This window comes from Rattus norvegicus, chromosome 3, assembly GCF_021556685.1.
Source record: "Rattus norvegicus strain SHRSP/BbbUtx chromosome 3, alternate assembly SHRSP_T2T, whole genome shotgun sequence".
In the NCBI taxonomy this organism is placed as follows: domain Eukaryota; kingdom Metazoa; phylum Chordata; class Mammalia; order Rodentia; family Muridae; genus Rattus; species Rattus norvegicus.
Window position 1 is genome coordinate 143,984,910 of NC_141536.1, and position 24,639 is coordinate 144,009,548.

Sequence of the window (24,639 nt, forward strand, 5' to 3'; positions counted from 1 at the left end):
TGCTAGGGTAGCTGTGAGATCAGGTTAAAGGTGACCTTTAAAACGGTTATATAGTGTCGTCATGTGAGGAACCAGCTGCACCTGGATTGATTTACTCAACATGTGAGGCAGGTATGGCATTACTTTTCTTTGATCTCTGTATCAGCTAAGTTTTCTCTCTACCCCATGTAAGCAGGTATTCAATTACCATACAAGTTTCATACTCTGAATCTTCCAGGAACGAACCCACTGATCCATTGTAGAAATGCAAGAGCATTTGTTGACCTGACTCCAAATTCTGCTCATTTCCATCCTCTTCCTTTCTGTATCTACATATTTTCTTTGAAACCAATTTGGAGAACTGCTCCCCTACCACTGAGAAGGAGAAAAGAATCAACAAGTTTAAGATACACAGAGATTGTCTCATCTAACACCAGCTACTCCCCTCTTCCAACCCTCTTTTCCTCTCTTATATTTTACAGAGGAAAAAAAAATAAAGGCGAGTTTGTGCAAATTCATCTATTGGATTAGGGATAAACACTAAGTGTAAGTCTAGTAACTCCATAGTCGAAACTAGGGGATCCTGCATTTTTTGTATGTAAAAGCAAACACTTGAAAGTTGTGCTAGAAGTCCAGGACCTTAACCCAGGCTATTTATCTATTTTTATTTTATGAGTATGGGTGTTTTGCCTGTATATATGTTTGTGCACCACATGTGAGCAGTAACTGGAAGGGAAAAAGGGGTCATATACCCTGGAACTAGACTTACAGATAGTTGTGAGCTGCCTTATGGGTGATGGAAATAGAACTTGGGTCCTCAGGAAGAGCAGAAAATGCTCTTAACTGCTAAACCATCTCTCCAGCTCTGCCAGCCTGCAACCAGAATCTGCAGAAAATAAAACTTCTGAATCTTTTTATAAGAGTCTCAAATAGTTGTTACATGGGGAGAGAGTGCTCCTGAGGAACGATTCTTTCAGCACTGGGGTTATAGACCGGCTGAGAGCACATCACCTAGGATATGTGAGGCATTCAACTACCTCCATAATAATGTTAGGTAGGGAGAGAAACTGGCGGTTTTTTAAAGCATAAGAGAAGGATGGTTGTGAAAGAGGGCAGAAAAGAGAATTCTCTCCAGATTTTCTAATAGGTGTTAGGAAAGATTACATATAGAAATTGAGGAACTAGAATTTTAATCTCTCTCTCTATATATATATATTTTGGCTGAGCGTTGCTGACGCACTAGTTGTAGCATTCAGGAACAGGAGCAGACAAATTTCTGTGAGTTTGAATTCTTTTAACCACACAGTTCTCGGGGCTTTAACACATTGATCTTCATCCTTAACCTTTTCCTGCTGGCTTTGGAAATCTCTCCCTTTAGAAAAGGTCATGTTATTTAGGAGGGAAATACCTGAGTAGATAGGCATTTAGAATACCCAGCTGCTGTGTCCAGTGTGATGACGACCAACCACAATTTAATTTATATTTAAAGTAAGATTAAATAAAATGAAAATTTCTGGTTTTTACTCACATTTTAAGTGTTTACTTGTCATACGTGGCTAATGGCTACTAAGCTGGATGGCACCACTTTAGGATAATGTAATGTTCTAGGGAACCCAAGGCCATCACTTCCTATTCCTGCGTCTTAGGGTTCTCATTTGTAAGAAAGAATGGTGGATATCCAAAGCTCCATTCTTTAACTTTCTGGGTGATTTATAATTCAATTTTGGAGATTTGTTCCCCTCCACCTTTCTGTTGGTCTTTCTTTTTATTTTTTAAGATGTATATATTTATTATAAGTACACTGTAGTTGTCTTCAGACACTCCAGAAGAGGGCATCAGATCCCATTACAGGTGGTTGTGAGCCACCATGTGGTTGCTGGAATTTGAACTCAGGACCTCTGGAAGAGCAATCAGGGCTCTTAGCCACTGAGCCGTCTCTCCAGGCCTCCGCTGGTCTCTCTGCTACAGTTAGAGCTGAAGTATACCCTAGGGAACATTAGGCTGCTAATTTGTCAAGTTATGTTGTTTCCATCTCCTACTCCCTTGGTAGAAAGGAAAAATGGCCTGAGGGTAATGCTTACTTCAGAGTTCCTTACATTTGTGCAACACTGTGTGTCATAGAACTCTTTCATATTGTTTCTTCATTTTATACTTTTGAAGTATTTTTTTTTAGTATTTTTGTTTTGTTTTTCAAGACAGAGTTTCTCTGTCTAGTAGCTTTTGCTGTCATGGAATTCACTCTGTAGACCAGGCTAGACTCTAACTTACAGAGATCTGCCTGGCTCTGACTCCTGAGTGCTGGGATTAAAGACACGCACTATCATGCCCAGCTTGAAGTATTCTTCTTCTGCCAGGCATGTAACGGTATGCATGCAATCTCATAAGCCCCCAGGTTGAGGAGAGCTTGGGTTACAAAGTGAGACCTGGGGTTGGAGAGATGGCCCTGCTCTTCCAGAGGTCCTGAGTTCAAATCCCAGCAACCACATGGTGGCTCACAACCATCTGTCATGGGATCTGATGCCCTCTTCGGGTGCGTCTGAAGACAGTGACAGTGCACTTATGTATAATAAATAAATCTTTAACAAAGTGAGACCTGGTTTCAGAAGACCAAGGCTTAGAGTTGTAATTCAGTTCTAGATCCGAACATGTACAAGGCCCTGAGTTTGACCACCAATATGGTAAAACTAAAAAAGTAGTTGAAAGGCCTTACAGTTAATCTTCAAGAATATAAATTATATGAGGAATTTGTAAAATGAAAAGTCCAGCATTGGTGTGATAGCACACACCTATAATCCTGGCATTCATTGAAGAATTACCAGGAGTTTGAAGCCACATTAACTGCATAAGCAAGACTCTGTCTCAAAAGCCAAAATCAAAAAACGCCAATGCCACATTCTCTGGAGAATGATCTAATATAAATTAGTGGCTAGAGTTGTCCCGGGCAAACTGAACAATCCTATTCTTGACCCTTCAGTGTGTGTTTGGGGTGTTTCTTAGAATCTATATTACTAGCATTATTTGAGCATACTTTCAGAAATACTGATTTTGTTTGGTTCTCATGACAGAACCTGCTTTTCATTATCTCTGCAAATCTCAGTTCTACACGACCTCAGAGTCAGCGATCTCCTAACAGCATAGTCTGTCTTCCGATACCTCTGACAGTCAGAAAGGCTTTCTTTATATCAAGCTCTCCAAAGAGATCGAACTGTTCCACTTCTAGTCTCATAGTGCTGTCCTGCTTTGTTCCAGTAAAAATCTTTCATATTTATTAACTCATTCAGAAAAATATATTGAGTACCTACTATGAACAAGTCTCTGTGGGAATTTAGCAGTGAACAAGACCGTTTGGCCTGTACCTCAGGAGCTATCGTCTGTTGTGCTGGGGAAGCAGACAGCTTTCTCTCAGCTGTGTGTGTGTGTGTGTGTGTGTGTGTGTGTGTGTGTGTGTGTGTGTGTGTGTGTGTGTTTCTATGGTGTGTCCGTATTTGTATGTGTCCAGGTGTATATGGAGGCAAGAGGTCAACACTGTGTGTCTTTCCCTGTTGCTATTTTAGTGTCAGAGACAGGGTCACTCACTGAAACTGGAGCTCACCAAGTCAGACAATTCAGTAAGACTAGCTGGCTAACAGTCCCAGAAGTCTTCATTCTCACCAGCACTGGTATTTCAGGAGCATGCTGCTGCACCCAAATATTTCAGGGGAGCTGGGGACCCAAACGTGGAAGATAGTAAATGAGCATGGGCGTTCTGTCCTTAAGAAGGCTGGTGCCGTCGGAGCCCTAGAAAGGACATTGAGAGAACAGCACAAGGGGAAGAGGCCCAGTATGGCACTTTGGTTTTTCTTCCTTATATAACAGAATCAAGTGATGATTTTTAGACAGAAGGCTGTGTGGTCTGATTGATGGTTTTAATCGAGCATTCTGAATGATGTGTACATTCAAAGGGGGAAGAGTGAAGTGAGAAGTCAGTTTGCAGGCCATTGTGATCATCCAGGCAATAAATAAAGTGGCTATAGCTAGGTGAAGGTCGGGTGGTGGTGAAGAGAGCGAATGCACCCCTCAACAGCTTCTTTTATTTTACCCAGAAAAACATCTAGCTAGTGCTCCTCTCATAACAGGTTTGACTTCTTACCAAGTGTTTGTTCTTTGCACAGCCTGGCTCACTAGGGTAGAACATCCCCCCAACTGGTTCTACGAATAAATCAAATTTCCCATTTATCTTTTATTGGAAGGCAAAGTATAGAAGATCTTAGTGCATGCTGGGTAAGTGCCCAGGCCTACCTCCCATGTACTTCCCAGTCCTTTGGTCCTATTTTATGCTTTCCTTGTAGTTTTGAGAAATTAAAATCATCAATCTGATGCTGATCTTTCTAGAAGAAAGAGAGGATCTCTAGTCTTCTCTTTTAATCACATATCAGTCTCCCAATGATTTGACCATGACCTTGAACACCCTATTATGCTGGCCTTATTGGAAGAGGCAGAGAAAGAACATGAATAGGAAAAGCTAGACCCATATAAGTGCAGTAGAAGGTTGTATGTGTCATGGTGTCACAAGGAAAATGAGGTGAAAGGCACTGGAAGGGTGAAAGAATCTTCAGTTGTGGCAGTGAGTGGAGGAAAAGGGGAGCTAGGAATGATTCCTTTGAGGATGTTCCTTGTGAAGGATAGGAGTGTTTGTCCATGAGATGGTCAGTGATAGCTCACTGAACAGACAATGTTTCCAGTAATCCCAGCACTTGGGAGACTAAGGCAGGACCGCTGTGAGTTTGAGGCTAGCCTAGGCTACATAATGAGTTCTACTCCAGCTTGGATACAAAATGAGGTCCAGTCAAAATAAATAAAAGAAGCCAACATTTCATCAGTGATTCAAAGATAAAGATTAGGCCTTGTGGTCAACTGGGGAAACAGTGTGCTACAAGTAGAGGACAAGGATTCTGGGATTTATTGTTTTTGACCAGCACTAAGACAGCCAAGTGTATGAAGCAAAGGAAAGATAAGGGGCTAAATAGACAGGGAGTAGATCATGTAAGAATTAGTAGAATTGGAAGGACTTGGACTTTGACTCAAAACTATGAGAACCACCCTGAATGTTTTGAGCAAAGGAGTAACACCCCTGACTTACATAGCAGTGGTTTTGACAAGGACAATAAAAATAATTATGAAAACATTGTGTATGTGCAGCTCTGCACGTGCCTGAGGAGATGAATGAGGTGTTGGCTCCCTGAAGCTGGAGTTCTAGACCGCTGTGAGCCACCTGATGTGGGTGCTGGGAATGGAACTTTGATTCTTTGCAAGAACAATGTGTATTCTTAACCACTGAACCTGTGTGTGTGTGTGTGTGTGTGTGTGTGTGTGTGTGTGTGTGTGTGTGTGTGTGTGTAATTATTGAGGGGGGTTGAGACAGGGTTTCCCTGGGCAAGCCCTGGCTGTCCTAGAACTCACCTAGTAAACCAGGCTAGCCTCAAACTCAGAGATCCACCTGCCTCTGCCTCCAAGTGCTGGGATTAAAGGCATGCCACCACCTAGCCTACATATTTTTGTAACTAACAGTGGATTAGTTGGAGGGTGTACATGAGGGCTATTTTAGAAAAACTCTGGAAAAGATCCCCCAGAGGAGGAACTTGAGAAGGACCATGTATTCTGTTATCTCTCTAGTCACATGGCCTTCAGGTAGAGGACAGCTTTACTGCAGGTGAATTTCCTGATCAGTAATCTGTCAGTTAAATCTCTCATTAATAGTTCTGTTTGGTTTCCAGTGTTTTAAACTTTTGAAAATTAGTTATTGGTACTTAAAATTTTAGATTCCACCTTTAAGGAATGGCAACACTGAACAATCGAACAAAAATTGACTTAACTGGTTTAAGTACTGATACTAGATGAGTTAAGTTTAGGTACTAGATGGGTTCTTTTGCCAAAACATGTATTGTGGTTTCTAGTTGATTCCTCTATTGTTACCCCTAAACTGAGGCTAAATATAATTCTACACAGATAGTTGCTGTCACATAAAAAACCTAAGAGAAAGGAAAACAATTTTCTATTTCTGTCAAAACTTTCAGTTATGTGACCTAAATCACTCATTTACCTGGACATGATTAATTATTTTCCTGTTGTGCTAAGAGTTGAACACAGGACCTTGTAAATGCTTGAAGAATGCTCTGTCACTGAGCTACATCTCAAACCCAGTTCCTGTTAATTTTTGATTTTGAAATTCCCAGTGTGGAAGCAAGAGGACTGGACTCTGAGTCCTTGTACCTGGTTTTTGTTTGTTTGTTTGTTTGTTTTTGGTGGCTTTTTGAACTTGTTTTGTTGTTGTTGTTTTGCAGACCCCGCTTTGATCCCAATCATAACTAATAGTCTTTTAAGCCTCAAAAGTAGACCAAATTAATTGTTCTATAAGAGTTTAAAGATGCTAGTGGGCTTTGTATCTTGAGAAGGCCAATTCTCATTCCCTTCCCCCTTCTGACCAGCTAGGGTCCCCAGCCTGGTGTCTGTGACAGAGAAAGAAGACACTGGAATGAGTAATGTACCTATATCAATAATGTATAGCTTGTGTCATAGCCAAGGAGAGGAACACACACTTGTGTATGTGGGTTCAAAAAGGCTGTGAACATATGAGCTGTACACATCAGTTCCCATTCGTCATCTGTGTTCCAAAGCTTATTCTCAGTGCTAGGGATATAGCAGTGAACAAGACAGGGTAGGTCTTTGCTATAATGAAGCCTATATTCCAATAAAGTACACGAATAATAACCCTGGCCGGTCAGAAGGGGGAAAGGAGTGAGAATTGGCCTTCTCAAGATACAAAGCCACTAGGATCTTTGAACTCTGGACAGAACAATTAATTTGGTCTACTTCTGAGGTTTAAAGAGACTGTTAGTTATGATTGGGATCAATGGGAGATTATTTCAAGTTTTATGAAAAAATAAAAAAAATGATTGGATGAAAAGTTTCTAAAAAAGGCAAGCTGTGCCCGTAGGGGGGGTTGTAAATGGACTTTCAGGCAGACCTGTTTGAATTCTGGGTACGTATATTCATGCTTCTTTGTGTTTGTGTATGTACCAGGTGGCTGTTGTGACTAGTGTTTCTATATTACTGTATATGGTTTTATGCAAATGTATATACAAAGATGAGCTGGTACGTGGTACACACTGGGGATTCATGCATGAGGACACACATGTCAGCATCCGTGGAGATGTTTTGAAGTTTCTGTAGCATTTGTTTGTGGGCAGCTTTTCTGCTTCAGGCATTCAGGGCCATTTGCCAGCTCCCTCTGTCCTTGTTCCGTCCCGTTTTAGAAAGCTTGCTATGCTTGGCTTCTCTCAGCCCTAGGAGGACTGAAGCCAAGAAGATAGCAACTGACTCATCAAGCCAGAAGCTGGACAGAAGCTAATAATTTCTGAGTAACTTCTCTCAGTAAGAAAAGGCCTGGCATCCTCGCCTGTCCATGTCCCTTACACTGTGATGAAATAGTCCTGACTTGAAATCAGAAGATCTGACGATCTATTCTTGGCTCTGTCACTTTTTACTGTGTGACCTTGGCTGGCTAGTTCTCTCTAGGTTTCAGTTTCTCCTTCATAAGTACTCTGGATAGTAAAGGGGGAGGGAGCACAGATGGCTTGTTGGGGTTATTATATAGTGTTGCATCTGAAAACGGAAGAGGATCATTTTGAGTACAAGCAACGACAGAGCTGGGCAGATGGCTCAGTGGGTAAAGGAGCTTGTCGCCAAGCCTGATGACCTGGGACCTACATGATAGTATTGAGTCATCAACTCCTCTAGGTTGTGCTCTGACCTCCACACATACACCATAGTATAGCCCTCTCCAAACCAACACACACAACCATGTAAAATGGAATTTAAAATGTGGAGGTAGGCATGAGCTTTGTATAAGGAAAGCCAGAAAGAATACACTTAGGATAAAATGTAAACTTACCACTCCTATAAGGCCCTACCTGATTTGGCTGATGCCTAGCTCTCGTTTTCATCTGTTACCCACTGTATTCCAGCCACACTGAGTTCCATTCTGTTCTTTGAGTAGGCCGCAATACCTTTCTGTTTGATGCTTTCTATGTGCAGAATATTGGTTCCAGGAGTTGACATGGTTACCTATTTCTTACTGAGGTCTAAGCTGAGATAGCACTTCTCCAGGCCTTCCCTAGACTCTTATCTAAAGTGGTCATCTCTTAATAGTGACCAAGATATAAAATTCACGTATCTTTTGGCCCTAAAATTGTATTTCTAGTAATTCACTCTATGGATATATTTGCAAATGACATGAATAAAGATGGCTATTGAAGCATTACTTGTTAAATTAATCATAACATACAAATAGCAAATAAAGAGCATGAAACCATTCTTGATAGAGAATGGCAGTAAACCATATGTATACATTTTTACAAAGCAAGCTGATTGAGTTATACATGTAATATTTGTTCAGTTTATTTCATAAATATAATAACTAGAGGCTAAAGCTATACTTCAATGGTAGAACACTTGCCTAGCATGCCTGAGACTCTGGTTTACATTCCTATCAACACACACACACACACACACACACACACACACACACACACACACACGACTACCCAACTTGTTGTTTATGATGGCACATGCCTATTATAGGAGCCCTTGGGAAGCTCTGACAAGAAGATTGTGATATTGAGGCAACCCTGGGCTATACAGGTTTACAGTTTCAAAAAGAAGCAATGATTAAAATTCTATCATTTGCATAGAAAATTAGAATATGTAAGAATACATTACGTAGACATCTTTGTCCAACAACTGTGTCCCTTTAGTAGAGCACCTTTTCCTAAACCTTAAAGTCTAACATCTTAAGTTCAATTTTTAAGGTTCTGTCTCCATTAGTATCCTAAGGATCTTATGAATGATGCTAAAAGAATAGACATCCTTTGAAGTCATTATTTTGGTCACTCCATACAAGCTGTCCGCACTAAGAGTAGCCTTATCTACACATTGTCTATAGAAAGTTATACAAAGTTTCAGTAACAGTGGTTGTCAGCTGTTGGGGATTGGGAGATATGATTGGGAGGGACACTTGAGGTACATACTTCTTTAGGCAATATTTATGTTACTTGGGGCTGGAGAGATGGCTCAGCGGTTAAGAGCACTGACTGCTCTTCCAGAGGTCTGGAGTTCAATTCCCAGCAACCACATGGTGGCTTACAACCATCTGTAATGGGATCCAATGCCTTCTGGTGTGTAATAAATCTTTAAAAAAATGTTACTTATTAAAATCATTAAATAACAGAGGGAAGTGAGAAAAGTATTCTTAAATCTAAATTTTCACATGTAATTATGGTACTTCCTTTGTATGTGTTTGTTGTTGTTGAAACAAGGTCTCATTTTTTTTAGCTCAGGCTGACCTCAAACATTTGGTAATCCTCCAGCCTCAACCTTCTGAGTTTTAGGATTACAGGAATATGTCATTGTGCCCAGATAAAATTGTGTATTTAAAAGATATTTTTCCTTGTCATTCAGTTTTCTATCACTATTTTACTGCTTATAATACTTATCATAACTTAAAATTATCTTGGTTTAATTGTTGATTGTCTATTACCTACAATATCATTAGCATACAAGCTCCACAAAGTCAGGAATATTGTACATCAGTGTCTTGTTCTGCACATGTGTATGGCGTGTGATAGTTGTTGAATAAGTAAAGAAAGAATGACAAAAAGCAAACAAACAAACAAAAGCCATACCTAGGGAGTCAGGAGATAGAAACTATGTTATAGAAAGTGGGTGACATTTTCATTGCTGATGTTACTGAGTTGAAAATTATGTACAAACCTTTAATCCCAGAACTGGAAAAGCAAAGGAGATGGATCTCTGTGAGTTTAATTCTAGCCTGCGTGGTCTATATAGTGAGTAATAGGCCAGGCAAACCTGCATAGTGAGACCCTGTCTCAAAAAGAAAAGAAAATTATTTTATTCATTTTTTTATTTAATTTATTTACTCACAGGTAAGATCTCATTTAGCTCAGGTTGGCCTGTAAACCACTGTGTAGCCAAGGATGATGCTGATCTTCTGATCCTTATGCCTCTACCATTTGAGCACTAGGATTATGAGCATTTGCCGCCTACCCATTTTATGCATTGCTGGAGATTGACCCCTGGGGCTTCATGCATGTTGGGCAAGCATGCTACCAACTGACTATATTCCCAGCCCCACCGAGTGTTGTATTTTTAAAGATGTTACCTCTAGAATTAAAAAGTAAGTACATTCATTTCAGAGATTGTTTTATTTTTATAGTAAAAGTAATTTAGGACTGGAGAGATGGCTCAGTGGTTAAGAGCGCTGACTGCCCTGCCAGAGGTCCTGAGTTTAAGTCCCAGCAACCACATGGTGGCTCACAACCATCTGTAATGTGATCCGATGCCCTCTTCTGGTGTGTCTGAAGACAGCTACAGTGTACTCATATACATTAAATAAATAAATAAATCTATAAATCTTTTTAAAAGTTATTTGTTTGTTTATTGGCTAAAGGGTTTTAGTAAAATGGCATAGCATGTAAAAGTGCCTGTCACTAACCTGATAACCTGAATTTGATCCCCAGAACCCAAACAGGGTAGGAAGAAATCTCTGATTAAGATCTCTGATTAACACTTTCTGTTCAGTCATCAGAAAAATAAAGATTTATAAAAACTAATCATGTTCTGTGAAATCAAAGTAATAAGAACTATTTCAGCCTGGGATTATCCTGTCCAAGGAAAAGGGAGATGGCGAAACAGCGTGTGAGGCAGGTGTGAAGGCCGCACCTGCAATCCATTCTTTGCAGTCAGGAGGCAGACAGGAGAATGGGAAGTCTGAAGCCAGTGTGGTCTGCATAGTGAGACCCTATACCAAGACAAACAAAGGGAAGAGGGAGAGGAGGAGGGAAGAGAAAAGAGCCAGTAAGATAGCTAAGAGGCTATCGGTTAGCAGTGCTTCCTGAGACCTGAATGCAAGTCCTGGTCCCATATAAAGAGCCAGATGTGGTAATGGACACCTGTAATCCCAGCAGTCCTGAGTGAGATGGGAGACAGATAGGAGAACTGCCTAGGAGCTATTGAACCAGCTAGCCTGGAGTGCACAGCACAGCAGAAACAAAAGATCCTGCTTCAGCAGGGTGAAAGGCAAGAACCAACTCTGACCTCTACATGAGCACCATGGAATGTGTGTGTCCACACACAAGTAAATACATGAATATTAAAAAGAAAAAGAAAAACCCACCAATAAAAAACAGGACAAAGCTCTTTCTACCATCTTGGCACATGTTGAGGCCTGCTAGAAATAGGATTATTCCTCCTCCTCCTCCTCTTCTTCTTCCTCCTCCTCTTCCTCCTCCTCCTCCTTCTCCTTTTCCTCCTCCTTCTCTTCCTTCTTCCTCTCCCTCTTCCTCTTCCTCTTCTTACTCTTCTTCCTCCTTCCTCCTCCTCTCCCTCTCCCTATTTCTCTTCCCCATCTTCCTCCCCCTCTTCCTTCTTCTTCCCCTCCCCTCCTTCTCCTTCTCCTACTCCTCCATCTCCCTCTTCCTCCTCTTCCTTCTCCCTCCCACCTCCTTTTTTCTTTCAGGACTGGGTTTCTCTGTGCAGCCCTGACTGTTCTGAAACTCACTATGTAGACCAGGCTGGCCTCACACTAGTAGAGGTCTACCTGCCTCTGCCTTGCAAGTGCTAGGATTAAAAGCTCTTGCCCAGGGGCTGGGGATTTAGCTCAGTGGTAGAGCGCTTACCTAGGAAGCGCAAGGCCCTGGGTTCAGTCCCCAGCCCTGGGTTCGGTCCCCAGCTTGCCCATCTTATGGGAACAGAACTTCTAAAAGGCAAATATGTCTGGAATACTATGGGACAAGGACATTTTTGCTAGCTATAACCAAGGTGTCTAGAACCAAAGAAAGCACTCAGCTCTTCTTAAAATCAATTATAGTTATGCTTGAGATAAAACTGAGCTCTGTCTAGGCAAGAGTTGTGCTTATTTGTGTGTATAAAGCAAGACACAACAAAATTACTCCTGAAGACAAACTGAATAGCACCAGAGAACTCTGGAGAAAGTTGAGGCTCATGGAAACAATGGCGTGGTTTGTGCCAAATTCCAAAGCAACTTTCCTACAAAGGTCACTGGTCACAGAGTATGTATGATGCTGTACCCCTCACAGATGTAAATAAATAAAATGGGTTTGTGCCTTTCTTTAAAAGGGGGGAGGGGACAAGATAATCAAACTGTATTTATAAAGACTTATGTGTAGCACATGATTTCCTTGAATTTAAGATCTAGCCTTCATTTCCTGAGTGTTGGGACAAGAGATGCACTCCACCATGCCTGGTTTCATTAGTTGTCTTTTTTTAAAAAGTGACTCTTTGTTCCCCACTGCCCCCACAACCCACATTTTCTGATCCTTGGATTGTCAAGGGCCTGTCACATGCTGGGCAAGTGTTGTACCACAGAGCCATGTCCTCAAGTCCAAAGGTAGTGATTTTCAAACTTTTGTCCCAGCTGTAACAGGGTTGTGCTTCAGTCGGTAGCTCACAGCCATGCTCATGCAGATGTTAAACTCAGTGGTCACAAAACAGAAGTAGATGACATAAAAACGGGAAGGGAATTAATAGGAAAGAAAGGGTCAATATTGGTAGGAGGGGTGAATGTGGTCATAATGTATTTTGTGGGCTGGAGAGATGGCTCAGCGGTTAAGAGCACCCGACTGGTGTTCCAGAGGTCCTGAGTTCAATTCCCAGCAACCACATGGTGGCTCACAACCATCTGTAAAGAGATCCGATGCCCTCTTCTGGTGCGTCTGAAGACAGCTACAGTGTACTTATATATAATAAATGAACGAATCTTTAAAAAAAAAAATGTATTTTGTACCTATTCAAATTGTCAAAGAACAAGTGCGTGTATGTGTGTGTGTGTGCATGTGCACACACACGTGTATGCATACACAAATAGATTTTGTATTCTGATTCAGTAGGTCTGAGTTGAAGTCTAGGAATCTATATTCAAACAAATTCCTTAGGTAACAGGGCTCGGGCAATGTGAAGACCCTATTCTAAATAACAATATAATTTCTTTTCCCCACTTAATTTTTTTCTATAGTAGCTCAGTCTGGCCTCAAGTTTGGGATTCTGCTTTAGCCTACTTAGTGGTGGGCTTACAGGCATACACCACCATATCTAAATACTACAGCAGTTTCCCCATTTTTTTTTTGAGAAAGGTATCATGTAGTCCAGACTGGCCTCTACACTCCAAGTAGCCAAAGATGACTTTGAATGCTTGATCCTCCTGCCTTCACTTCTTAAGTATTGAGAATGAAGATGACTGCCATCATACTTCTATCTATTATCTATCAATCAATCAATCTCATCTATCAATCTATCTTCTATCTATCTATCTATCTATCTATCTATCATCTATCTATCAATCATCTATCAATCTATTATCCATCCACCTATCTATCTATCTATCTATCTATCTATCTATCTATCTATCCGACAGGATTTCACACTCCTGACTGGCCTGGAACTTACTATGGAACCCAGACTGGCCTTGAACTTGAGACAGTTCACTTGAGAACTTCCTACTTAGTCTCCTGGGATATTACTGGATATTACCCCTGATATTACAGGAGTGAGTCTCTATCCAATGTTTTGATTCAGTCTTGATACTTTGCAAAAGTTCTATCTTGCTGGACAGGTGACACATCTTTAGTCCAAGAGGCAGAGGCAGGCAGTGAGGGTTCCAGACATTAGACTCTGACTCAGCATTAGCAACAACAACAAGGTGCATTTGCTGTGTGCTTTCTCTTTAATGCAACCCTAGGATAAAAGAGAAGAGATTCAGAGATAGATAATACTCTTTAAATCTCATAAAACTTGTATATAAAATATGTTGAGAGGCCATGGTGTCAATCCAATCAGCTCATGGTGTGGTATCAGGAGAAACTGGCTGCTCCTCTACAGGACCTGGGTTTGAACTCCTAGCATTCACATAACAACTTATAATCATCTGTAACTTCAGTGCCAGGAGATCCAATGCCTCTGGTGGTAACAGGCATGCAAGGTGGTACACATTCATACATTCAGAGAAAATAGTCATACATATAAAATTTAAAAATTAGTTAATTATAATTTTTTAGGAAGATGTAGCAGAAAAGGTACTGACAGGAGAGTGTCAGGCATTGGTATGAGCAGATGGAATTTTGTGACTGCTCCTGTCTTATTTATAAGTGAATAAGATGCATCTCTTGTTACTGATCCTTTCTGGTGTATTTCAGGGAGGGCAATGAGCCAGGGGAGACCACCAAGATCACATACCGTGAACTCCTGGTCCAGGTGTGTCAGTTCAGCAATGTTCTCCGTAAACAGGGTGAGTATGGGTATGGGAGAGGAACTAGAGGACCTAACCCTGAAGTATCTGGGGAATTGACGAGAAAGGACAAGAAATGGAAGGAATCTGGTAACAGGAACAGGAAAAGTTAGCTAGGAGGGGCCATCTGAGAGGGAGGGAGCAAGGAAAACAAGAAAGGCCCATGGTCTCTGCTCTGTCCTTTTCCTACAGGTGTTCAGAAGGGTGACCGAGTGGCCATCTACATGCCTATGATCTTGGAGCTTGTGGTGGCTATGCTGGCATGTGCTCGCCTTGGAGCTTTGCACTCCATTGTGGTAGGAGCTTGGGCTGGTGAAAGGAACCAAGGGCGAGGGCCAGGGTTGTAGAGAAGGAAATTAGACCTGGATGGTGAAGGATCATAAATATAGGTCCAAATCAGTTATTCAGTACCTTCTGGAACCCTGTTTTGGAGATGCTAAATTTCATTAGCACCTCCTTTCTCTGATCACTCAATCGTAGTCCTCCTCTTCCCCTCAGTTTTTTTCCCTTCCCTAGTTTGCAGGCTTCTCTGCAGAGTCTCTCTGTGAACGGATCTTGGATTCCAGCTGCTGCCTGCTCATTACTACAGGTGACTTAATTCTTTCACCCCTTCTCCAGATCCTCCTACACCTCAAGTTTGCTCTCCAGTCTGCTTGTTGATTTGGGGCTACTTGGAATGGAGGGCAGGGACTGCTTGCCTGCCTTGTCCTCATCCTACCTCAGTTGACTATATGTCAGCCCAAATCATCTGGGAGAACCAGAGTCAAGAGGTTTATTCAGGAAGGACCCTGTGGCTGTTGGGCCCACTAGGGAGCATGGTGTGTACTAAGGCCTGGAATGTTTATTGCTCCCCAAAGATGCCTTCTACAGGGGGGAAAAACTTGTGAACCTGAAGGAGCTGGCTGATGAGTCCTTGGAGAAGTGCCGAGAGAAGTAAGTTTCCTGACCTACTGGCTACTAACCTGGTTAGCAGGATCTTTCTCCACTGCCAGCTTCCCTTTGTCCTTGCTATATACTGCTAGAGGGGCATGGGTGCATCTTGTCAACTTCTTCTAGCCAACCAGGCCAATACTTCAGTGGTTTCTTTTCTCCAGGGGTTTCCCAGTGAGATGCTGCATTGTGGTCAAACATCTGGGGCGGGCAGAGCTGGGCATGAATGACTCCCCCAGCCAGTCCCCACCCGTTAAGAGGCCATGTCCAGATGTCCAGGTGAGTCTGATGCTACTGTACTCTCTTTTGGGCTCTAATTCCCTTTCTTCCTATCCGAGAATTTCCTCCCCCACCCCTTTTGCCTCTTCATCATAATGCTGAGATCTAGGAACAGTTCCAGGAAAGCTTCCTCTAGTAGAGCTGGCTGAGAGCAGGGGATTTTGACCTTCAATATGGGTAGAGAAGCCCTTGGGCTTTAGGAATTTAGCCTGAAAAACTGAATGTTGATAGGCACAGGGGACCCTTAGAGTTTAGGCTTGGGCTTGGGTGGGAAATGTGCTGACTTGGGTGACTATAAGTACTCATCCTGATTGAACTGTAACTTGAATGAACTACCTTTGTGGCTTTGGACCCATTACTTCTGCCAAAAGCTGTAGGACAGTCCTGTTGATAGCCTACAGTTCTGAGGAGCATGGGTATGTAAATTCTGGGGTCCAAAAGGATAGATTACTTAGAGTTTTTTATTTGAAGTATCTGAACAGTGTTGGGACTAGAGAGGTTACTAGTATGAGACTAAGGAGATTGGGGAGCCCAATCAATATTAGAAATTTTGTACAGAATAGGGGCTAGGAGAATAGAGGCTAAGGGGACTAGTGAAAGGGCAGGCTGGGGAGAAAGAAGGCAACTAGGGGTTTAGGGAACACTCACCCTTCCCTCTCACTTCTATCCTTGGACCCTGCTCATCAGCCTTTCCATTCCATGGGCTCTTAACAGGGTAAGCTGAAAGAGAAATCCAAGTGCATCCGACCCCAGGTATCCGCTTCTTCACTGCTCTTGATCACTGCTTCCCTGTGTGCTTGTCTGTCTGTTCATCTGCTCTCTGTCTGTCTGCTCCAGTGAGGTTACTCCCTTTGTTCCTGGGCCCCTTGTTGTCCCTGTCATTCTGAGGGTTATAGAATAAATGTCTGGTTTTGCCTTTGTTGGCTCACATACAGCAAGGATATCAGAGGTAGCAACAGACATCAGTTCACTCCTGCCACAGACATCCTTTGTAGGAGAGGGGACTAGGTGACCTCTCAGAAAGCATATGCTGTGTACTTAGCTGGGCAGAAGGTAGAGCCAGGAAAGACAGGAGGCATTTGGAGGAGGAGGTACAGGCTTTAATCTTGGGATTTTACCATCAAGGGGAAAGTTAGATCTATGTTGCAAGAAGTATTGTATGGGACAGCAGAAATGCATTTATATGCAACTTGGAATTTATAAACCATGCATCACTCTAAATTCAACAAAAGTCACATTGTAGGTGGTGCTCAAAGCAAACTAGCGGTGGCTTGGTGTTCAGAGGCCAAAGTTTAGTTGTATGACTTCAAACAAATCCTGTCTCTTTTCTGGACTCCACTTTTTTTTTTTTTGTTCTTTTTTTTTTTCGGAGCTGGGGACCGAACCCAGGGCCTTGCGCTTCCTAGGCAAGGGCTCTACCACTGAGCTAAATCCCCAACCCCTGGACTCCACTTTTTAAGAAATCAATACCAAAGAGATGTAAGTGATTAAGCAAAAAATTGTTCCCACCCCTAAAACAAAATATTTTCCTGTGAGCTTCACCATCTTCACAAGTAACTTTGTCTTCCATGTCTGACTCCTTGTGCTGGGGGTGTATATAAGCCCTTACTCTGATGGGTGTGGACACAGACCTGGTTTTTAGAAAACTGTTTTTCTTACAAAATTTAGTCAAAGCCAGGCTTAGGAATACATGCCTTTTTATCCCAATTCTGGGAAGGCAGTCATAAGGATCTCTGTGAGTTCAAGACAGTCTGATCTACATAGCAAGTTCAAGGCCAGCCAAGAAGGGAAGAAACAAAAACTAAATGAAACTTCTTTTGAAAGAGGTAACAAATGTGGTGGTTTAGAATGGGGGCCTCAGAGCCAGGCTCCCTGGTTCAAATGTTGTCTCTGCCACCTGCTACAGTGTAAGCTGGGGCAACTTTTGTTTCAGTTTCTCTCTCTCTAAGGGAAAGATAGTAACTGCATATCTCAGAGGCTTTTATTCATCTATCTATATGTTGTTTGGCATGTAGTAACTACTCATATGTTAGTGTTGTCACTGCCTTAAAACATCAGACAGACTGGCAGTTTCTAGAAAGAAGATTGGGATAAATAAGTAATAAATCCAAAACAATACAATAGTAACATTTTCTTGTAATTCAGCTCCAAGCAACAAACTCATGAGTTTCTGTTTTTTTGGAGAATAAAATAAAGTCAGTCACAAAAACAGAAACAAAAACAGTCACAAAAACAAAAACAAAAAATAAACCCCAAACAAGCAAGCAAACAAAGAAAAACAACAAAGAAAATTAAATTATTCTCACAAAGTTCGTGTTGGTTTGTGTGAAAACTGCAGTAAAAACTGTAGAAACCTTGGTAGGCTTCCAGGCTCCCGCCCTGTTCCAGTCTTCAAAGGAAGGCCTGGACGGGTTTACAGGGATTCCCACCCACGCCACCTACAGACTCCATGCTCCTCTTGCAGTGATCTCTAAGGCAGGGCCAACTGCTCAGTTTTTATTTAGAAAACCCAGCCCTTTTCCTCTTTCAAGGCCACAGGCCTCATAGGTATACATTCACCAGCAATGTTTGCTTCACCGACAGCTCATTCTGCTTCCTGGTGCTCATTGTCAGCTCCACAGTTGGAGTACCATACCCACTCCACCACACCCCCTCCACACACACACACCCACAAAGGAAACAGTGTTATAGGACTGTAAAGATTCTCTCATTGCAAACTGCAGTATAACTTTGTCTTACCCCATGACAATTCAGTGTACTGCAAGCCAGCACCATTTATAAAGACTATTGACATAGCTCTAAAAGCATTAAGGCCCTCAACTCAAACAATCATTGGACAGGAAAAAAAGTATCCCTGTGACAACATACACATAAGCTTATGTAGATCGTGCACTTAAAGATAGGGCACTTCATGTTTTCTTGCTGGGACAGTTTCTCTGTCACATCCCCACATACATAGCCGGATCTCTCTAAAACAGGGCTTTACTCTGTTAGCCACAGCTGACCTGGAGCTCCCTGTGTAGACCAGGCCAGCCTTGAATTCAGCATGCCTCTGCCTCCTGAGTGCTGGGATCAAAGGCGTGAGCCATCCTACCCCGCTTCACCATTAGATGGGTTTATAATGCTCATACTCCAGCAGTTCCAAACTCTCACGGGTAAAGGTCAGGTAATACATAAAAATGGGAGTGATTAGCGAGTCATGTTCTAATTTATCAAGGTGTGTGTCTGACATTTTGGGGTTTAAAAATCAAATATTCACCTAACAATATGGGTATATGACTATGTATTAGAGAAAGGAATTTATCTAGCATTGCTATATCTACCAGTCAATCAGGGCCATTGAACATTCCAAGAGTCTAATGGAAGCAGATGTCCCTATATATCCTTCTAATTCTACCAACACAGATGCTGAGACTAGAGAATTGTAATTGGAGGCAAGCCGGGGACCTCGTCTTAAATAAAAATAAAAATAATTTACTGATTGTGAAAGGGCTTTAAGGTAGATAAAGAAAACCCCAAACATTTCTCGCCATCCTAACTTTTTTCCCCAGTGGTCATTAAACTTACCCCTAACTGTCTGACTTTAGTTAGTCTTTCTCTCTACTGGCAACTGTCATATGTCTCTATTGGCATTTACAAGACCATGTCAGACCTTCATGGCAAAAGGAACTGTCCTTGTTAAAAACCCCTTAAGGGGCTAGAGAAATGGTTTAGCATTAAGAGCACTTGCAGGGGTTGGGGATTTAGCTCAGTGGTAGAGCGCTTGCCTAGGAAGCGCAAGGCCCTGGGTTCGGTCCCCAGCTCCGAGAAAAAAAAAAAAGAGCACTTGCAGTTCTTGAGGGGAACAGGGCTCCAAGCACTCAGGCCGTGTGGCTCACAACCATCTGTCACTCCAGTCCCTCCCCTTGCCCAGGCACCTGCATTTCCATGGCACACCAACACATGCCACATACAAACATACACATAAGTAAGAAAACAGGAAAAAGAATGACTTCCCATGGTCATATGGGTAAAAATTGAACTCCAGTGTAATTTTTGAGATATCAAGGGAATCCAACTTCACCCAACAGAATTTAGACTGGAAAAACTAGTTTTCAAAGAGGTAACATAGTCAGGAAAAGAAAATAGTTTCAAAGGAGAGAGGAGAGAAACTTTAGGATAGCAGATCCTGAGGTCACTATCAAAGGCCATCAAGCGTAGTAGGCCATCCCTTTCCTGAGAGGAATTTACCTTTGACCTTTCTACTAACTTGAAACAAGACTTATGCTGAGCAGAACCTGTCTCAAGTAGGAGCTGCTATGGGAAACCCTCTTGGTTCTACTTGGATAAAAAATACCAGAGAGAAACTCCAAGATGGGATGGCTTCTAAACACATAGGAAAAAATTCCTGAACCCAAATCTGTTGGGTTCTCTTGCTATTAACTAACAGAATTAAGTGTTCTCCTTACCTGTAGGCAGTGACTAATTTTGTTTTTCTGAATTGTGTGGTTGTCTACATTCCTGCTGATGTGCCACTAGTCCTATAGAGTGTGTGTGTGTGTGTGTGTGTGTGTGTGTGTGTGTGTGTGTGTGTATTCAGGCTGTGTATGCATAGTAATTTATCCAACAAAAATGTCTTTTGAGTGTCAAATACATTACTAGGTGCTAAGGCTATGGGGGTAAAATACAGCTATGCCACTGTCCTCTGAGAGGTCCCTGTCTAGTTGGGGGAGATAATAATCAAGAAGACAATACCTAGAAATATGTGTTGTATGGGAATAAACCAGGTATGGTGAACAGTAACAGCAGGTGGGGTGGGGGGTGTCAGGTACTGTTCAGGGGGGTCTTTGTAAGAAGGTGGTGTTTCAGCTGAGAGCTGCAGGATACGAAGGAGCCAGTAAGGTTGCATTCCTCAGAGTAAGCCAGGGAAGCAGGGTTCTGGGCTAGAGGAAGAGCAAGAATGTAGAGTAAGTCTGTTCTCTCTGCTCCATTGTACCCGTGAAGGGCTCCCTTCCCTTCCTCTCTCCCTATATGTAGGGCCTTAACCCCTCCAGGTACCAGGTAGGGTGTCTCCTGCCTCTATCTTGAACTTTTTTACAGCTCTTCCCTGCCCATTCCTGTCTTTCCCCACAGATCTCCTGGAATGAAGGGGTTGACTTGTGGTGGCATGAACTCATGCAGCAGGCAGGAGATGAGTTTGAGCCTGAGTGGTGTGATGCCGAGGACCCTCTCTTCATCTTGTATACCAGTGGCTCCACAGGCAAACCCAAGGCAAGTGCGTGCGTGCGTGTGCGTGTGAATGAGTACCAGGAATCCGAAAGATATGAGTGACTCAGGTACACAGTCTAAGAATGTAAGTGGTCAGTGTACGTATGTGACATCAGGGTGCAGCAAAGGCAGTCGGAGAGAGACGCTGCCATGAAAGGGCATTGGCAAGATTAAAATCTTTAAGAAGGATCTTTTTCCAGCTCCATACAGGCTCTATTTGTTGGTCAATAGAGGTGGACACAAAACCCTAACCTGAGGCCCCATTCTCCCCACAGGGTGTGGTGCACACAGTTGGAGGCTACATGCTCTATGTGGCTACAACTTTCAAGTATGTGTTTGATTTCCATCCGGAGGATGTATTCTGGTGCACAGCAGACATTGGCTGGATCACTGGTCATTCCTATGTCACCTATGGGCCGCTGGCGAATGGTGCCACCAGTGTTTTGGTGAGATGGGAGCTGGGCATGGACAAAATTGTCCTGGGTAACCATTTCCCACAGCTTTTTAGTCTAAAGAAGGGAAACTTTATACAGGGACTACTTCCTGGAGAAAAAGGAATCTTGAGGGGTCATATATGCTACTAGAAAGCTTCTTGGCTTGTGTGGTCAGAGGGTAAAGACACAGTTGGTCATAAAGGATGAATACTAAACCCGAGGGAGTGGAAGGGAATGGAAAGACTATTGGGAAGAGCCCAAAATAACTCGATTCCATTGGGATCAGTTTGAGGGGATCCCCACATACCCAGATGAAGGCCGCTTGTGGAGCATTGTGGACAAATACAAGGTGACCAAGTTCTACACGGCACCAACAGCAATCCGGATGCTCATGAAGTTTGGAGATGATCCTGTCACCAAGTGAGACCCTTCCCCATCTGTTGTCCGATAGGTATCCTTCAGAGCTGAACACTGCCCTTTGTGCAGTTTCTTTCTATTGTCCCAACTTCCTGACCTGGGATGGGGAGGGGGTGAAGGAGTGCTGAATGCATGTATATTTTGGCTCCTAATGGTACTCAGAATTTTCCTCTCTTCCACTCCTGCTCAAGGCATAGCCGGGCATCCTTGCAGGTGCTGGGCACAGTAGGTGAACCCATCAACCCTGAAGCCTGGCTATGGTACCATCGGGTAGTAGGTTCCCAGCGTTGCCCCATTGTAGACACCTTCTGGCAAACAGAAACAGTGAGTAAGGGAAGCAGGAGGCTAGGGATTAGGGACATGTAGGAAAAGTGATTCAAATCTTTGATCTCTGGCTTCCACAGGGTGGCCATATGCTGACCCCTCTCCCTGGTGCCACACCCATGAAACCAGGTTCTGCTGTGAGTAAAGTGCTTCTGCTTGTCCTAGGCTTGGCAGGGATAGGATTTGGGGCTGTTGACCTATTAGAGAGTAGGGTACTGGCCTGAGTGCCATGAGGAATTTGGGGCTCTGTGGAAGCTGAGTCAGAGTCCTTCATTCGTCTTCTTGGATTGTGCCTCTCATTTGCTTTTAGTCTTTCCCATTCTTTGGTGTTGCGCCTGCAATCCTGAACGAGTCGGGGGAAGAACTGGAAGGGGAAGCTGAAGGTTATCTGGTGAGAGTCTGGGCTCTGTGGGAGAAAGAAGGGTCTGCTGAGGGTACTCTGTTTTAGTTTATAACCTTATCTTCCTGGTAGATAAATATCGCTAAGGACAAATACAGTTGAGAGTTTGTCCTCTGCTGAAAGACACCACGGAGATCCTTCCAAATACTTTCCTGTATCTTTAGTTTTTGGTACATAGGCTCTTAAGGGCCCTTATAGATTATATTCCAAGATTCGTGATGATAAATTTTTGGAGTCAAGAAGACAATCTTAGTCCTTCCTTTAACATCCATTTCTAAAGAAAGGAGTCTTTGTAGCTTAAAGGACTAATCATGTAGGCTCTGGAGTCAGTCTGCCTGTATTCAGATCCTGACTCTGCCTCTTCTGTGACCTCAGATAAACTGTTACCTATTGTCCATGAATGTAATTTTCTTACTTGTAAAATTGGGCTATAATATGTATAGATAATACTACTTTATCTAATATTTTATTAAATTAGGTAATCCATACAAAAGGGTTAGTCTGAAACTGCAGTTAGTGTTCTTAAATGTTAGCTGCTGCCGTTTTTGTGGTTAGTGCCCGTCAGATCTCAATCCCATTTTACCTTTCCAAGATCAAGTTAGTAACAATAGCAGGACTCGAATCTAAGCTTCCTTACTCAATCTAGAGTTCTGCTGGCACAGAATTCTATTGATTGGGAATTATTTATTCACTGATAGCTTCTATTTTATATGACTCGCTTGCATCTGATTGAACCTGCTTTCCTGAGTAATTATCCAAAAGAAACTCAAAATTTCTAGATGATTATTACTCAGAACACTGTGCTAGACAATTTTTACATACTAGTAATTTAATCCTTATAATAACTTTAGGGTTTATTATTTACAGATGAAGTTCAGAGAAGCAAAGTAACTTCCCTGGAGCCATATAGAACTGGGATTCTAAGCCAGGCTTATCTGTCCCCCCCAAAGACTACACTTTGCCCTACCTCTCAGGGATGGCATTTAGGATATTTTTCTGTAACGTTTAGCAATGCTGTGGTAGTCTTCCTGTGAGACAGCCTAGAAGATGCGATCAGTGTACCTTCTCTACTCCCCAGGTGTTCAAGCAGCCCTGGCCAGGGATCATGCGCACAGTTTATGGGAACCACACACGTTTCGAGACCACCTACTTTAAGAAGTTCCCTGGCTACTACGTGACTGGAGATGGTGAGCCTTGGCTGTCCTGTCCCCACCCCTCTCTGCAAGACATGTACCTTCCATTTTCAGAAGAGGTGGCTAGGGACGAATAGCAGAGAAAGGAATGTGCCCTAATGTCTGAATCTGGTGTCCGGAACTTCAGGGAAGGCTACAAGAGCAGGAATGAGGGATGAAGAGATGGCTAAGTGGTTAAGAGCACTCGTTGCTCTTCCAGAGGTCCCAAGTTTGGTTCCAAGCACCCATGCCAGTGGCTCACAACCACCTGTAACCCCAGCTCCAGGGGATCCAGCGCCCTCTTCTGTCTTGGTGGGCACCCACACACAAGTGGAAACATTCAAACATAAACACACACACATAGAAAAGTAATTTTAAAAAAGAGCAGAAATGAGTATTGTAGGAACAGTCTTAGGACGGTACCATCTGAGTTTAGGTTTCTAGGGCAACAGGCTCTTACTTTGTACTCTAGTGTGACAGAGCTAGGGCATGTAGAGATGCTATTACCATGCCATGTTGGGCCTCATAGCTAGAGCCTCTTTGCTCATGTCCACCAGTTCATCCATCCCGCAGTACTTATTGAGTGGCCACGATGGCCAGGCACTGATCTAATGAGTACATGGTGTGTTACTGTGAATAGCACTGTTGAATTCTTCTATCGTATGGGGCTCACACTTTAGTAAAGAGGGGACAGACAAAAATCCAAGTTTATTGGTTACAAGCTAGTCATAGGTAGAGAGACATTTTATGAAGAAATCAAAGTAGTGGAGCCGGGATGTGGCGCAGTTGGTAGCACACTTGCCTACATATGTACAAAATTCTGGAATCCCAGCACCACATTCAACTGAGCACGATGGAATCTTGGAACTTGGGAGGTAGAAGCATTAGAATTAGGAATTTCAGGGCCAACTTTGATACATAGTGAATTTGAGGCCATCCTGAGGTGCATAAGACCCTGTCTGAAAAGGGGAGGCTGTGGAGAATAGCTCAGGAGCAGCATGTGTACCTAGTACACCCGAGGTCTTAGTCCTCAGTAGTACATACACTCACAGATACACACACACACACACACACACACACACAGATACACACTGACACACA

General features: G+C 42.7%; 1 protein-coding gene across 2 annotated transcripts in view; it reads left to right on the forward strand.

Moving 5' to 3' along the window:
• The window catches only part of Acss2 (acyl-CoA synthetase short-chain family member 2), a 42,994-nt gene that overhangs the window by 14,438 nt on the left and 3,917 nt on the right, over positions 1–24,639 (forward strand). Inside the window, exons 3-15 of one of the 2 annotated variants that reach the window (XM_087652316.1) lie at positions 14,244–14,335; positions 14,528–14,631; positions 14,852–14,924; positions 15,193–15,268; positions 15,430–15,544; positions 16,259–16,297; positions 20,657–20,794; positions 21,067–21,237; positions 21,512–21,645; positions 21,834–21,966; positions 22,047–22,103; positions 22,277–22,357; positions 23,445–23,553. In XM_087652316.1, coding sequence (XP_087508442.1) covers positions 14,244–14,335; positions 14,528–14,631; positions 14,852–14,924; positions 15,193–15,268; positions 15,430–15,544; positions 16,259–16,297; positions 20,657–20,794; positions 21,067–21,237; positions 21,512–21,645; positions 21,834–21,966; positions 22,047–22,103; positions 22,277–22,357; positions 23,445–23,553 — 1,322 coding nt within the window. 2 annotated transcript variants of the gene reach the window in all.